The sequence below is a fragment of the Pelodiscus sinensis genome, chromosome 1 (assembly GCF_049634645.1).
Source record: "Pelodiscus sinensis isolate JC-2024 chromosome 1, ASM4963464v1, whole genome shotgun sequence".
NCBI lineage: Eukaryota > Metazoa > Chordata > Testudines > Trionychidae > Pelodiscus > Pelodiscus sinensis.
This window is the reverse complement of record NC_134711.1, coordinates 117,519,359-117,536,865: the sequence shown is the minus strand read 5'-3', so window position 1 is coordinate 117,536,865 and position 17,507 is coordinate 117,519,359. Positions and strand designations below refer to the sequence as shown.

Here is a 17,507-nt window from a genome sequence, read left to right as displayed (position 1 = left end):
AGTCCGTGCCGCGTTTAGCCATGGGGCACGGAGTCCACACTAGCGGACATTTAAAAATGGCGGCGCCCGGCAATATGCAAATGAAGCCCGGGAAATTCAAATCCCGGGCTTCATTTGCAACTCCGGTTGCCTACATTACCACCCTAGTTCGAACTAGGGTGATAGTGTAGACATACTCGCACTCTGCTACACCTCTGAATACTATGGCATAGCCTGTTCTAGATTTGATTTTGACAACTAGGAAGAAACTTGTTAAGAATTTGAAAGTGGAAGGTGGCTTGGGTGAAAGGAGGTAGGAGGGAGAACAGAAAAATAAAAACCATGTATTTCAAGAAGGCAGGTTTTAACAAACTCAGGGAGTTTATAGGTAAGATCCCATGGGAAGCAAGTCTGCGGGTATGTCTAGACTGCATCCCTCTGCCGACAGAGGGATGCAGTCTAGACATACCCGGAGATGAAAAAGAATTGAAGACAGTTGGCAGTTTTTCAGAGAGACATTATTAAGGGCCCAAGAACAAACTATTCCACTCTGTAGAAAAAATAGGAAACATGGTAAGAAAGCACCCTGGTTTAACTAGGAGATATTGAATGATTTAAAAATGAAACATTAAGTTTAACCGGTTAACTTATTAAACGTGGGCAGGTAGGAGCTGCTGGCAGCAGAATCCTGGGGGAGGCCTGCTCCTGAATAACAATTAACCAGTTACCCAATTGCACCCCTATTTGGTGCTCACGTTATTGTTGGCTGCATAGGGGCATTCTTGGTGATCAATAAATTCTGCAAGCTTCCATTCTAAAAATATGTTCATTCCAAGAAAGCCATCAAATTAAAGAGGCAATTGCTAGGTTTGGCTTCGAATATCCTCATTTTTTATCTTGTTCAGCTTATGAAGATGGTGAGAGTCAAATACATCAGTCCAGTATTCTTCAGCCTTCAGACCCATATTTCACTTGTGTAAGTGTGGAGCTATAGATCTGCAGCTTTGTGATAAGCTTGCTCTCACAGCATCATCGCAGATGCTGTAGCTTTGTGATAAGCTTGCTCTCACAGCATCCTCACAGATGCTGCTGAAACATGACAGTGACTGTTATGCATGCAGCTATGTCTTCAGCACATCATCCAGTGCTGTCTATGATACTGCCCTGTCCTGTAATTTGGTAGCTACGGTATCAGTAGTCTATATGACTGTGGGAGATAGCTGAAGTTGTGTAACTTAGAGCAATGTGAATAATGTACACGCAGTCCCCGGGTTATGTACAAAATAGGGACCGCCATAGGTTTGTTCTTAAGTTGAATTTGTATGTAAGTCGGAACTGGCGTCCAGATTCAGCCGCTGTTGAAACTGACCAGCAGTGGCTGAATCGGACACGCCTGGGGCAGAGCAGCTGGGGTGCTGCTGGATTGGTCCCGCAGCGCCGCTCCTCGGCGCTACTGGACCAACCCGGCAGCTCCCCAGCGGCTCTGCCCCAGGTGTTCCCAAGTCAGCTGCTGCTGAAACTGACCAGCGGCTGACTACAGGAAGCCCGAGGCAGAGCTGCTCTGCCCCGGGCTTCCTGGAACCAGCTGCTGATCAGTTTCAGCAGCGGCTGACTTGGGGACGCCTGGGGCAGAGCAGCTGGGGTGCTGCTGGGTTGGTCCAGTAGCGCCGCACCTCAGTGCTGTGGGACCAACCCGGCAGCCCCCGAGCTGCTCTGCCCCAGGTGTCGGTGAGAAAAGCCTGGTCTGCTGGGCGGGGGAGGAGGGGGGCGCACTAGCTGCGCCCTCCCCCCAGCAAACCAGGGAGACGGGGGGGGGGGGGGGGTTTCACCGCGGAGGACTCAGGCAGCGGGACCACAGCGCGTCTTGGCGGTCCTGCCGCCCACGTCCTCCGCGGCGAGAAAAGCTGCTCTGCGTCTCCTTGGTCTGCTGGGGGGGGGCGCTAGCTCTGCGTCTCCCTGGACTGCTGGGGGGAAGCGCCCTCCACGCTGCAGGAGGCGGCGACAGTGGGGGAGGCACCCCGCATTAGCGGGACCCCCCCCGCCCCCGGTTCGTAACTAGGGGTCCGACTTAAGTCGGACTGACGTAACCTGGGGACTGCTTGTACTTGAAATCAACATGCTTGGATCTACTTACTGTGGTGTCTTCCTACCTTGTGTCGACTGGAGAAACTCTCCCATCAGTTCCCCTTATGCTTCTCCTTGAGGTGGAGTACTGGAGTCAACAGGAGAACTATCAGTGGTTGATTTATCATGTCTAGAGTAGGTATGATAAATAGATCCCCGCTGAATCATTACTGCCCCGTTGATCCAGCCCGTTGTGAAGACATGCCCTGTGTCTGTAGTAATAAGGAAATGAGTTAGAAGAAAGCAGTCTAGGCTATGGTTCTTTTTTCCTTGTTCCAACTAACATTGAAAAGCTATGTGGAGCCTGGGATCAGCTGGGGAGTCCCCAGCTGACTTCGGGGTCTACTGCCCCTTTGAAACACACGGAAGCAATGTTTCTAAAGGGCAGCCACCGCACAGCTGATCCCCGGCTCAGCTGTAATGCGCTGCTCCTTTGAAACGCTGTTTCTGTGCTTTTCAAGGGGGCAGTGGAGCCCGGGGTCAGCTGGGGAGTCCTGGGCTCTGCGTTGCACTGCCCCTCTGACACGCCACAGATGACCGGTCATCTGAAGAAGTGAGCTGTGCCCACAAAAGCTCATGATACCATCTACGTGTTTTGTTAGTCAATGTGCTACCAGACCATTTATTGGTTTTTTTAGGTTCATGTTTGAAAATGAAACTTTGTCTCCTACATCAGATGGGCATTGTAGCACTCACCAGAGCTTTGAAAATCTGGGTCAGAATGCCCAACTCTGGTAGGTCTGTGGTTGCACAAAGGTGTTTTAATTGGAAAATTTGATTTGCCCTTCCTATTGTTTTTTTTTTTCAATTTGAAAAATCAATACAAGGATTTAGCCTCTAAAACATACAAAGAATGGTTCTGTTTCAGTTACTTTGAAAAGTGCATGATAGGGATGTTAGCCACTAGTCAATTATCCAATTAGCATAAGCTTAACCCATAGCTGAATAGTGATAGGATTATTTGCTTTGCCCTGCCCCATCCCTCTTTCCCCTCCCCCCTCCACTGCCTCTATCAGAGAGAGGCAGCAAGGGTGGGAAGCAGGAGCTTGTGCTGGAGGGAGTTGGCTTAAAAGCCATCATTATCTCCATGAGGGCAGAGGAGGTAGAGGCACAGTGGGAAACGGGCATAAGTGGGGAATGAAGCCGTCTCCACTCATGCTGCTTCTGCTGCGATTCTGCTTTTGAAACTTACAAGAGCCCCAGTGAGGCTCTTGTACATTTCAAAAAGAAGCCCCGTAGGGACAGCAGGGGAGTCCACCTCTGAACCTGCAGGGCCAGCGTGGGGGTGTCCCCCGGTGGACCCGTACTCTGTGAGGCTTCTTTGTGGGGAAATTCCATTGACTATTTGATCAGTTAATCTAAATTTAACATCCCTAAGGCATGGAATTGAAGCTATTCATTTTGAAAGCTGTAAAATCTTAATCAACACTTTATTGTAGTGTTCTGGAGATACTGTATTGATGTTTGAAGAGGGCACTTGCATTATAAATCATACTTTCTTCTAGCACTTGGATCATCTTGAGAGAATTATTCATTGGCCTCGAACTTTTGAGCTTAGCAGAGTGCTAAGTATGCATACCAGCATGTACATGTTAAGCACCACAGGTGTGCAGGGAAAGTAGCATGAAGACAGAGGAATGCAGCTGCATTCCTCTGAATGTGACTCAGTATGAGTGTATCCACTAAAAGGCTTTTTAAAATGAAATTGTAAGAAGAACACTGTCAGATTACTGTTTTAAAGCAGTTGTCAGCTGTTGCAAATAACACCTAAACACTTAGTTTTGATTAGTGTATATTACTTGTGCTGTCTTTTTTTACTCTTTTTTTGTACTTTGTTCATCTTAGAAAATGAAATAACTTAGCAATCAGTTTTCTTGTAACTTTCTTATGCATTTACACAACAGTATAATAGGTGACTTGCAAAAATTACAGGGTAACCCAGGCAAATGTTTTCATTTTCAAAATTCATGAAAGTCTTTCTGGCCCACGAAAGCTCATCATCTAATAAACCATCTTGTTAGTCTTTAAAGTGCTACATTGTCCTGCATTTTTCTATCACTGATTATTGTAGTAATCTTAACTGAGGTAAACCAAGGTTTTATGGAGGGAGGCATAAATGGCAATGCAAAATTATCTATAAATACAAATTATGGTTTCTGTGATGCCATAACATCAAATTTCTTGACTCTCTTTTTTGTTTTGTTTAAAATTGCAGTAACTTTACACTATGTTCTTGGTGTCCTATTTCCAATTATTTCTTCATTGTACACGTTTTTTCCTGTGTTTTAAAAAGAAAAAAAAGTCCTGGCACCTGATTATTTAAAAGATTTACTTGTAGAAATTTCATTGGAAGATGGATCAAATGAGGCAAGCCTTATTGAAATCTTGTCTACATTTACCGGGAGATTGACGCTGCAGAGAGTGATTTTCCTTTTCCGCCGCCTCCCCCATTCCCCCCAGGGCTCAATTTAGCAGGTCTACTGAGAATGTGCTAAATTAACTGCTGATCATACTGTCATCTCTGGTACTCCACTGGATCGTGAGGAGTTTTTCCCATTGACCCCTCCCCTCCCCCCCCGCAGTGGGGATACTGTGGTAAATAGAACTAAGTTACATTGACTCCAGCTATGCTATTATCGTAGCTAGAGTTGCATACCTTTGTTTGACTTGGCTCTCTCGTGTAGACCTGGCCTTAAAGAGCCAATCAACTTTCAAGAAAACATACTGTCAGAATTTGCTAATTTATCATATGAAGCATTCCACAAGCATTCCTTGATTGATTTTTTTTTTTTAAGTGAACATGGCACATTTCCATGGAAACCTGTCTGCACGGTTTCTGGCCAGCTCATCCAAAGCCGCTCCTGCCTGGTGTGTTGCTTCAGAGCCAGGCCAGCCGGTCAGGCAGATTACTCTGGCACTGCTCATCCTAATACTGGGAGAAATGAGAAAATATGTGGTGGTTCTTAAAGTGCATATCCATGTATATTCCAGTGTTGGCACACTTTGTTTATTGTATGGCATCCATGTCTGTTGAGGTTGCATATATATCTTGAGTGTCCTCATGCCTGTCACTTTGAGCCTTCAGTTTTATGTTCTCTATTGCATCTATTGATCAAAATTGCCTTTTTGGTATCAATTATATCTGCTGGGAGGAGGTTGGGGTACTCTCAGTACGACCTCCGTGGACTGAATTTCAGAAAATCAAGGGTGATCTTGATGTATCATCCAGAGTTCTTGCCAGATGTAATTCGTCTTCTATCACAGTCAGGAAAATGTGTGCCTGTTCCATGAGCTTTGCTACCTTCCCTGCTGTTAGAGAGCCTTAAGACGCATGCTTTCTGCGCTCAAGTTGGAGGCATGAAGACACAAGGCACAGGCACAGCCCCAATAGAGGGATTGCTGACCAAAACTGAACTGGGGCACCTGCAGTGGAATGTATATGGACAACTCCTTATAAGTAACTTTGGTCCTTTTAGATGTAACACTTTCTTTTTGTGCCGGAATAGAACAAAACCACATTTTGAAATCTTAAAATCCTCTTCAAAATGGAATTACTGTTCTCTTCCTAGTTTTTTTGGAAAACTCAGTAAAATGTCTGAAATCCATTTTTTCCCCCTAGGGGTTAGTATTGCTGAACAGATTTCAAAGTAGTTGCTTATCTTACAACTCGTATTAGAGATCTACTTTGATGTATGTACTTAGTTTTCTATAGGTGTGGTTTTTTAAAAAGATTGTTTAAAATATACAGACTAGTAAATGTCTCAGTTATAACTTGTTTCTGTTCAACCCGAGTCAAATAATTCCCTGAACATTCACACGGATTAAAGGTGATCCACCAAATGGAAAATTTCCAACCATCCTTCCCATTTTAAGGACATACTTAATGGTTCTACACTTGCCAATTTGTATCTTATGTATTTTTACATTGCAGCTGTTTACAGATGGAATCACCAACAAGCTTATTGGTTGCTATGTGGGTGACGCAATGGATGATGTGGTTTTAGTTAGAATCTATGGAAACAAGACTGAGCTGTTAGTAGATCGAGATGAGGAAGTGAAAAGTTTCCGGGTGTTGCAGGCCCATGGTTGTGCACCACAACTCTACTGTACATTCAGTAATGGTCTATGCTACGAGTTCATGCAGGGAGAAGCACTGGATCCAGAGCATGTCTGCAACCCAGATATATTCAGGTAAACATCTTCAAAAATATTAAAACTTTAAAGTGCATTTTGAGAAACTAATGTCCTGTGCTTGGAAAAGTTTAGTGTAGAGCATGCTATTGGTAACCATACACACAACTCATGGAGATGGCTTACTGGGCACACATTTTAGTATCCGCATGCTTTTTTGCATTTAGTCTGCAAGATGGATGTTAAGAGGCAGGTAATTGGGTAACCATGTAGTCGATTTGTATCCACGGCACAATTAGTCAGTAAGGGAAGGATCTCAGAAGGAGCTACCCCTGCTGCAATACTGTAGTTTTAATATAGTAAGAGCTGGGCGTGCTAGTAACCGGACTCCTACCACATTTCATCTGCAGAGCTGAGCTTGCTCAGTCCCAGCTCATGACGGGTCCAACTGCCTCTGTTCATGGGAATCCCAGCAAAGAGTTGGGACCCCCCCCAGACAGGGGCTGCTCCCGGAGCAGCCTCCTACCCCCCTCCACTTCCCCTCTACTGCTGCCTTAGAGGAGACAGTATGGGGGATGGGAGTAACCAGCTTTTAAGCTGTCTTCCCCAAGCACCAGCTCCTGTCTTTCCCTCCCCCCACTGCCTCTTATTTAGGGGCAGCAAGTAGTCGACTTGACTGCCTGATAAGCCTAGGCTTATCAGGTAGTTGACTAATCGACTATTCTTTTACATCCCTAGTCTGAAACAACTAAGTGTTCTTCCTCCACATTGGCTCACTGTTTCCCATCTAGTTTGAAAAGATTGCACATGGTTCTTGTAGTTAGTCTGCTCCTTCTTCCCTCAGCAGTCCACAGGTAACCATTGTAGGAGTAAGGAAGTGCTGATGAGCTTTGTCTGTCAGTGCTTAATTCTTTCTAGCCAGTTTTCCTGCCTCCCACATTACCTTGCTTCTCCGTTATTAAGCATATATGTATACAGGCAATAAACTTTTTGAAAGAAGGTGTCAGACCTAAATATTCCCTGATACGTTTCAAGTAAAAAGTCACCAATAAGATACATATTTTTTAAAAAAATATGTAAATGTCAAGAAATCAACATTTAATGGCAAACACTTTTTTGTCAATCTGCTTGTAACCAGCTCAAAAGTAAGAATGCAGTGTTACAGTTTAAATTTTACATCTTACAGACTCATAGCCAGGCAGCTTGCTAAAATCCATGCTATCCATGCACACAATGGATGGATCCCCAAATCTAACTTGTGGCTGAAGATGGGGAAATATTTCTCACTCATACCTACAGAATTTACAGATGAGGAAGTAAATAATAGGTAAGTATTATTTTATTAAATATTTGATTACTTTTTAAAATAATTAATTTAATAATCTGTTTTGTCACATACCATATTAACCAGCTGAAGGGGAAAATATAACTGGAGTGGTTTTTAGGCACCCTATTCTCTCCTCCCCTCCCCTCCCCTCCCCACACACTTTCCTTGTAAATGCTACTAAGAAGCAGAATAAAATGATGGATTTGCCCATCCTTTCTATGTTTTTGGCCACATTCTTCCTCTAAATCAGCTGTGTCCTTTCCACTTTGAAAAGAACATGTGTTACTACGGGATGGGCAAGAGGCGGCTAGAGGGCCAGATCTGGCTTCTCAAGCTGCTGGATCTGGCCCATCAAGCTGCCTTGCCTGCACCCTTACTACAGAGCATCTGCAGCCACTTTAAACAGCAAGCTGCTAATTACTGTGCACACTGGGCAGGGAGGAGGAAGCTTTGTGTGCTGTCCCCACCTCCTAGTAAAATCCAACAGTTTCCGTTGGCTAGTTTCCGTCCAGTAGGAGCTGAGATGCTTTGCTGAAAGCAGGGGCAGTGAGCAAAGCCTCCTCTCTCCCAGTGCTGGAGTAGAGCCACATGGGGCAGGTAGCCCAGCAGACAGGCATGGAGCCTGTCTCAGGTTCTTGCTGGGCTGCTGTCTGGAAGCCACTTAGATAAGCACCTCCCAGCCAGAGCCTCTGGCACCCTGCCCCAGATCACCACCCATACCCTCTATATCTACTCTCTCCTCCTCCTCCTCCTCCTCCTCCTCCTCCAGGTCACAATTCCTTCCCAGACTCTGCACCCCCTCCTATGCCCCTCCTCCATGCCAGAATACTTTCCTGTTCACATACCGCATCCCTGACCCTGCACCCCATTTCCCTACCCCATGTCCCCACCCAAACCATCTGCACTCCCTTCTCCCCTCTTCTAGGTCATAACTCTCTTAAACTCTGCACCCCTTCCTATACCCCAACCCCAGGCCAGAATCTTTTCTTGTACCCATAACTTCTCCTGGACCCTGCATCCCAATCCCTTGCCCCAGATCACAACCCCCCCTTCCCTCTGATATCACCCCCTCTCCTGCATCCCACTCCTCTACACCAAGCTCTCTTCTATACCCCACCAGCCATCCTAGATCCCCCTCTCCCTCCACAAAAGTGCAGCCCTTGACCACTTACCAAAATCTTGGAGTAGTTCCCCATTAAAAATTATGCCCACCACTGCATTACTAGTCTTGTGTTTTCCTCATGTCTGAGATCCAAGTGGTAGTTCTTAAAGAAGTCACCTTTGGAAAAAAAATAGTAGGAATTCTTGCCTTCTTCCCATCTTATGGTGTTGTGACTTCACTGTGACAGTAAGCAGAGACATTTGGACTGAGGACTTAATCACTTATGTGTTGTAATAAGGGGAATACAGAAAATACTGAACAAGTATATACATTTCTGTATAAGTCCTTTATTATGAACTCTGCTCAGAAGAGAAACTCCTTTCAATTTTTTTGAACCCCAAAAGGTTCTTAAGTGATGTCCCAAGTCCTCAAATCCTTCAGGAGGAGATGGCATGGATGAAGGAGAGACTGTCAAATCTAGGATCCCCAGTGGTGCTTTGTCACAATGACCTGTTGTGTAAGAATATTATCTACAACGAGAAACGAGGTAGGTATTGAACACAGCAGTAAGTAGTGTTTCGTTCCATATCTGTGTTGTGTTTTATATTCTGTGGTAGTTGTCTTAGGGTGGGTGTAGAATTTTAATAAAAAATAATTAAATCTTTTATGACTTTTTATGAACAGTAGTAAGTGAAGTAAATTTGCTGCTTGAAATCATTGTTCAATATAATGGTAGCTGTATCTGTATAAATATATGAACTGTCTTAGTAGCTATAACCATAATTTTTAATTCTAAAATATTTTTTAGCATGTGGAGAAAAGTTTTTTTTTTTTTAAATTCTTAATTTCACTGTAATGATTCAGTCTGTAATAGATTTCAGAACTTTTTAAAAATCTTTTTGTCTTTGTAATTTAACAGCAATCTCATGAATGTTTAGAAAATATTGTCAGTCATTCATTGAACAAATTTAGGAGCTAATGTCTCCAGGTTAGTTTGTATTATCAATGTATTGTTCTGATTTGTCAGATACATTGGTGCCAAGGACGAGTTCCCCATTGAAGTATCATAATGATACTTAAGCTACTTTCAATGGCTCAGTTTATATCCTGCACATGAGGTACATAGGCATCTTAATGTTGAAGATATTTTGTAAATAATATTTTTTAACTGAGAGGTAGGATGTAAGTTTATCTTTGGAAATGGCAAATCAAATTTTTGTTCATTTTCAGATGTAAATATTTGAATTCTTGAAATAAATCCTTGTATTTAAAAACTAAACATTAGAAACTATCGAAAGTTCTTACAGAAAACCTTAATTCCTTCTAAGATTTGGTTGTTTATTGGTTTGAGGTTCGGTTACTAAATGATATATTCAACAGGCAAATGTGGTGAACCAACAGTAAATTGGAACATTGAAAACAGAGTGCAGAAAAATGGCTTTAATGAGATTAGTACCTCATATCCCCTCCCAAATCCCCAGAAGTCTGTGAGCTGAACTGAAAGTAACAAGTTAATTTTGTAGAAGCATGTTGGTAGTTGTAGGGAAGCTTACAATTGAGATAGTGAAGACTTTCTCTTTAAAGAGTGCTATTTAATTTCAGATTTGTCTGAGTAAAAATCTTGTAATTTTATCACTTGATTGAAAATTAGCTTGGCACTAAAGCCAGCATATTTGTTTGAAGTCATTAAAATGAATATGAACAAGCTGTTCTCCATCAGACATTCAAGTAATTGAGGCATCATATCTTAGTTTGTGCCTTGTGACTTGCATAAAATTTGATACGAAAGAAACATTGAAGTTAGTTCTGATTTGAAAAGTGGCTATGTACATCATTTCTACATCAACTTCTCTTTCATAATCTACAAGTAAAAAGAAATCTTTGAGCTGCAATCAATATATATGCAACCTCTCTGAGTTAGGTTTTTACTTCTTGCCTATAAATACTAGTGAGATATGTCCTGCAGCAAAAGTAATCATCATCTATGCCTTTGTAGCACCATTATCTTCCAAATTATGCTCTTGTGTACCTGTGCAATACTATTAATTTTAATTTCACTATTGAATAAAAATGACTAAGCAATTCTGTTGAAGTTTTCTCATTTCAAAGACCATTCAGTTGTTCATTCTGTAATGCTAATATAAATTAAAAAGGAGATAACATTTATTTGTGTTGTTAAAGTCAGTAGATCTGGTTCTGAATACACAGATCAGACATATTGAGAGAGGGTGCTATTTTTAGTCACTTTTCATAATAGAACCATGCTTTAGTGTAAAGTGCTTAAACAAAAAAAATTAAATGTTCACTATCACGGTTGATAAGCTTAACATTCCCACTTTTTTAAAACAAATGCTATATGCTTTTTTTTTGTAAACAGAGTGGAGGAAAAAAACAATACCAGCAGTGCATCACTTATGAGCAAACCTACAATAACCAGTGTGTGAGTGTATAGTGTTTGGGGGGATAAGGTGGGGAGGAGGGAGGAATCTCAATGTAAAGCACTTAGGTTTGGAGCTGGTTATAAATAACTGAATGGGAAAAGATTTGAAAGTATATGCAATAGCTAGACTGTGTCCATTAAAGCTTACATGCTTGAATATTGCAGCACGTCATGTACGCTGTTGTAAGAACTCTGCAATACCGAGATACAACAGGTACTATTCTTATAGTAACCAAACCTCAATGCCATCTGCAAAATGAGTATATATTGTCAAAACTGTGTATTTTGTAGTTGTACACGATTACATGCAAAACTATTAAACCCATGTTATGTAGTACAGTCTTAGAAGGAGGAGCTTCATCTTTATTTTTGAAGTGGAAACTCAGCTTTAACTTTAACTGCAAATAACATGAATCATATCAAGTCTGCTCAAGCAAACAAAGATTGTTAAAAAAATTCTAAAAATTAAGTAGCAGCATGCAATGAATTCTTCTTTGAAGCTGTTTTTATAAGAGCGCAAAGAACAATCTTAAAGATGCAGTTCACTTTCTGAAGATGTTACTGGTCTAAATATAGGAACCTAGCTAAAAGTTCTGATTATACAGCAGAATTCATATCAGTTCTTTGTCTTACCGTGATATGCTCTCTAAAGAAGCTGGATTTAAATCAGCACAAACAGAATCAATATTTCACCATTGGTGTTAGCAGAACTTTCATCATGTTGTCTAGTCATGGCTAGGCTTTGTGTGATCCACATACTATTAAAAAGCTGCACATGGTCAGTTTACACTAGTGCTCTCAGTAGATAGGCCCACCATTGTTTATCCCAACTCTTTAACACCACTCTTTCTAAGACTCTCCTTAATTTCCAGTTTAGCAAGTTTTCATACTCTGTGTAGACATTTGAAAAAAGTGACATGTATCTATATCTCTGTATATCTGGGGAGAATGGGGGGGAGAGACTTGATCTCAGATGGCATTAAGAATTCTTAAATCTGACCATCTCACCCTCTTTCAAAGAAGAACTCAAAAAGTTGAACCTGAGCATGGTTAAATGGGGAGTGTATCACTCATCTGATAAGTTGAAATTGCTCACCCTGTGCCTCTTGCTGCTTTGTTAATGTGTGTTTTAATCGCTCCGGATATGAATCCTCTCAATAGTGTTACCTTACATAACAGATTTATAATTGCCTACAAGACTTGTTCTCAGAAAGAAATAGCTCACAGTTTCACTTCATTTCTTGTCCTTGAATATATCTTGATGTGTGAACTATGGTTTTAAATTTAAGTAACTGACAGTTGGACAGCATTTATTTATAGCCCACTAGTCATGCTTTTGACTTTTTTTTTCTTTACCTTGATCAGGAGTTTCCAGAGTCTTTTCTGGACTCTCCCAGTGTACTTAAATACCTAATTACTAATTTTTATCTGCATCAGATTTCTTTCCAGCACTTCCAGAATATTTTCTGTTACTCCTCACTTTTTTAGTTATGGCAAATATTTTAAAAATAAGTTAAAAATCAGGCACCTACATAAGTGGCCTGACTTTTGAGAAGTGCTGAATACTTAACAGATTCCATTGACTGACTGTTGTTACTCAGCACTTCTGGAAATCAGGTCAACGTAACTAGGTGCCCAAGTTAACTGTTCTACTTTTTTAAACTTTGGGTGAACATATTTTAGTGTGCATCTTGGAGCTGGTGTCTTCACTGTGGTGAGGATTTTGTAGTGCCACTGTCATCACAGGAAAGTGATGCCCCCTTCTACATTATTAAGAGATTTTCTTGCGGGACCCATCCATTCACATTTATTATCACATCATCTTCTTGCCTGTTCATGATTACACAATATTCATATAGCAGCGTCTTATGTCAGGGACTACTAAAGTTTGTTAAACTATCTAGAGTACAATGAAGAGAAGCTAGAAACAGGAGCCTCTCTTGACTGTTAGCTCCCTGAACACTGTCAGCAAATCCCTTGTGGATCCCCCATCTTTGAATTCAGTTGTTAAACACAATTTCCGATGCATCAAACACAAAATAAGAAGCACATTGCAGGGTGTACACTCATTTTTATATGAAGAGTGAAATAGTGTGTAGCCTTAAACATTAAAGCTTTGATTTAATACATATAATTGCCTTGCAGAGACAGTGCTGGAGAATTTGAGAGCTTAAATACCGTGCTTCAGTTTGAAATCTCTTTTCTCTCTAGACATACTCTTCTGTGGACAATAGTACAGAATTAAACTGAAGTAGTACAGTTCATAAATGTACTTCATATATTAGAGTTCTCTTTAAGCAAGTTTTTAGTAGTAGCCACTATTGGCCTACCTTTTCTTGTTGAAGTTAATTTTAAAAATCTGTCTAAAAAAACTAGTAAAGGACTTGTAGTTCAGAGTTCATCATAATATAAACTAGTTGCTCTTCTGCATGAATTCATCTTTGTTAATTCTTCGCGTGTATTCCTAAAACCTTAAACATAAATTAAGCTAAAGAATACAATGATAACATTACACAAGATAATTTTCATTATACTATTTTGTTGTAAAATAAGGCAGCTGATAAAATGAAAGCAAAGTAAATGACTCTGCCCATACTTTGACACAGAGGATTGAAGGGAACTATGCATCTTTAACCTTAACATTTGTTGCAAAAAGTAAATTTAAGGTTGAGTTCCACTGTTGAATGGGTCTGAAAAAGGAGAGCAGTAAAATGCAGAGCTTTTCTTTTTTTAAGTTTTATGTCATTTCAAATGTGTGTGTGTGTGCCAAATTTTCTTCATCTGCTACAGATTAGTATGCCATTGTTGCTGCCATGTGGCGGCGTGCACACGCCGTGCTACTTAAACGCACTGACTGGAGGTTTATCGCATCAATTGTTCACGTGCACCTCCCCCATAGGAGAGCACAGAGCCTGGTAACAGCCTCATCTGTATCTTGTTAGCTTCATGTTCTTATTTTATAAAACATTAACTATAACTGGCAATAACATTTTTAAATAAAAGCTAGCTATCATAAAATAATGGCACTGCAGTGTGAGATAAAATGTGGATTAAAAACACTTTTTAAAGTATGTCTTAAGTTTATACTTTGCAAGCAGACTTTTTACCTGCTATCTTTATTTGCCTTTATATGCAAAATCTTGAATAAAAGAAACTTTTTAAGTGTTTGGACTAGCCAGTAGAAAATCCAATCTTATGACAAAACGAATATTAACCAGGGTTGGGCTGTGTATTTGTATTGGTATATATTTAAAAGATGAGCTTTAGAAGTTGTGTGTGCTTAAATCTACAGCAATATTAAGGAATCAGCAAGAAACATGTTATCTGTTTCATGGACTTGCCACTCGGATAACTGCAGTTAAGCTGCAGTTTTGCTTAAGATCTTTCTGTAAGACCATTTCCAGTGCTTTTCAATATTTTAACAACTTTTAAGTCATGGGAACCTCATATGTACTGCTGGCTGGATGTACTTTGTGAGGGGTGCTCTGCTTTAGACACTTCCCTGCATTGGTCTGACAGAGAACATATTTGTTAACCTTTCAGGCAGGTTGCAAAGCCCATTCTCCTGCCCCCCTTTCCTGTGGAGGGAAACATGAGGTGAGGGTTGAGGGTCTTGTAAATATTTAAATTATTTTATATTTATTGTCTGTTAAATTTATGGGGGAGTTGCCTAGACTATAGGATGGGTCTTTTGACACATTGTATACATTTGAATACATATATTTGTGGCATGGTGGCGACATGTAATGGCACTGATTGAAATCTTAAATACTTGCTGCTGCATGCTGTTTCTGAAAAAAATGACTATAGTACTCTGTGCAGAAGGAAACTCGGGAGATGCATGCTCATGGATACTTATAACACATTTTAACTTGTCCTTAATGTCCAGTTTTAAACTTCAGTCTTTTAAGGAAGTAACACCTGCAATGTAGGAGGGGTTAAAATATATCCCCATAAAAATTAAAAGATTTCTCATTCAAATCCAATTTAAAATGTTTTTGTAATTTAAGTTTAGTGTTAAATTTGCTCAAGAATTTGACTTTTGTCCACAAGAGAGAATAATCAGTATTAGTAATTGTAAGGTTTGCTTCATTATGGCTTAATATGTAATAAAATCACTTCTTTAGAGCTTCTGAAATTTGTGGCAGAAACTTTAGCAAGGTTAAAGCTGTAGAAAAACATCACAACTAGATTCCTAATAACCATGCAACTTGCAAGGAGTTTAATAGTTATAACATTTCAGGAATAGCGTTTAATTTTGAATGACTATCAGTTATTAAAGTTCAATATAGGGAAATAGAAAATTTAAATCTGAATTTGAGGTGGGTATTGAGTAATCTGAAATATATACCACTCCCCTCAGGCAGCTGGTCATGTACTCTTTTTCTGAGACTCCAAGAGCAGTACGAATTCTGTCTAGTTCATATTGAAACCTGACTTCCACATGTCCATTTGAATGTTACTGTGGAATGGATTTACCAGAGGCGAATCAAAGGCCGTACAACAGGGGTCGGCAACCGTTTCAAATCAAAGAGCCAAACTATATCAAAATTCAGAACCAGTAGCCAACGAAGAGTGATATAAGGATGCCCATTTGCATGACTGAACATTTACAACTTAATATTATTTGACATATGATTAATAATAGCATAAATGAAACCTTGTACTACTCACAGATTTTATTTAATGGGACTTCTGCTGCTGCATCTTTTCACACATTTCTTTGAAATTTACATATAACTGGTCAAATCCAGCTTCAGGCATGCATTTAGGCTGTCTGCTGTCAATCTTAAGACGGGGCTGGAGATGTAGGCTGCAGGAATCAGGGTTGGCATGCATGAGGGGCTCAGGCAGAGGATTGTGGTATGTGGGGGGTGCAGGCGTCAGGGTTGGAGGTCTATGAGGGGCTTGGGGCACACACGGTTGGGGTGTGTGGGAGGTGCAGGAAGGCAGGGCAGGGTGGTGGGGGTAGGAAGTAGAGTATTTGGGGGAGAGGGGGTTGGCTCTGGGTTACCTTATCTGGCTGGGGCTGGGCTGCTGCAGCTGGTTCATGGCCTTCCCTCTTACCTGTGCCAGAGCAGGAAGGGACTGCCATCAGCCCTTTCAGTGGCCATACATAGGTTGGACCGTGGGGCCTGTCCCAGGATTGGGGCCAGGGATAGGATGCTGCAGCCAGATGGGGGCTGAGCCCCAATGGGGCCTTTTTGCCAGGCAGCCCCTGGGGGCAGCCGCACCACAACTCCAGCCTTGGGGAAGGGCTAAAGCTAAGGCTGGGGCTGCAGTGAAGCTGCTCCTGGGAATGCATTGCAGCCCTAGCCTCAGGAGCAGCCACACCATGGTCCAGCTCCTGCAGACGAGGCAGCGGTACGACACGGCTCTACCAAGCCGTGTGACGGCTGCTGGAGCTGGAACCTGGGCCACGGTGCAGTTGTCCCAGTAGAGACAGCTGCAGCCTGGCTCCAACAGCCAGGGCGGCCAGATATGGCCAAAAGAGCCATATTTCATGCCCTACTAGCCATAGGTTGCCGACCCTTGTCATACTATCTGGATGTGATGCACTTCCCGCAACTGCCATCCTAGTTGTCCAGGCAAACTTGATGTCAACAGCCATTAAGCAACAAGGAAGCATTTGGGGTAGTGCTACATCTTTTGTCCATGGTGCTTACTGCTGTTAGACTTCTTTTACTTAATATCTGCAGGCAATTTATTTTTGAGACTGGTATTCAAACATGACATGCCATTTCTTGAAATAGTACTAAATTCATAACATCATCAAAACTAGAAGATTGTTGAATAATTGGGGAAATGCTATCTTGTAAAAAATGATTCTGTGCGTGCTACAACCTACGTTCTGAAGTCAGATTGCACTACTTGATTGTCAAGAAAGTAGTTTGGATTACTTATCTATAAATCGGCTATCTTAAGAGAGAGACAAGTAATATGTATTTCTAGCTAACTATAGGTTGAATCTCTCTAGTCCAGCATTCTCTAGTCCAGCATCATCCATTGTCTGACATGATTTTAGTTACCTGGATGTCCACTTATCATGGGTTTAGCCAAGTTTTCCGTGGTCCCATAAAGTGTGTTTACAGCCAACTGTCCTGGCTCTCTGTGATCTGTGCTGTTGGTTAGCTTTAATTGACCCCCTAATGTCTTCTAAGAGCCCAGTCAGCAGCGGATGTGTTGGCAAGACTGCTAGACAATGTTGATTTCACATGGTTTGGCAAATTCTCTGGCTCGATACTGGTTAGGTCTCTAGGTGCTGGACTAGAGAGATTCAACCTGTATAGGGTTTTTAAAAATGTATTTCTCATTAGAACTGAATCTGTGTTCCTAAGGTAACCAGTGCCCTCTTGTGGTAGATATTGACTGAAATAGCCATTATGCAAATTTAGGAAGTAAGC

At 41.4% G+C, this 17,507-nt stretch overlaps 1 protein-coding gene across 1 annotated transcript in view; it reads left to right on the top strand.

Annotated features, from left to right (window-relative positions):
• ETNK1 (ethanolamine kinase 1) overlaps nt 1–17,507 on the top strand; it is a 47,450-nt gene that overhangs the window by 14,703 nt on the left and 15,240 nt on the right. Inside the window, exons 2-4 of the mRNA XM_075898229.1 lie at nt 6,035–6,294; nt 7,421–7,561; nt 9,068–9,210. Coding sequence (XP_075754344.1) covers nt 6,035–6,294; nt 7,421–7,561; nt 9,068–9,210 — 544 coding nt within the window. The remainder of the gene's footprint in view (nt 1–6,034; nt 6,295–7,420; nt 7,562–9,067; nt 9,211–17,507) is intronic.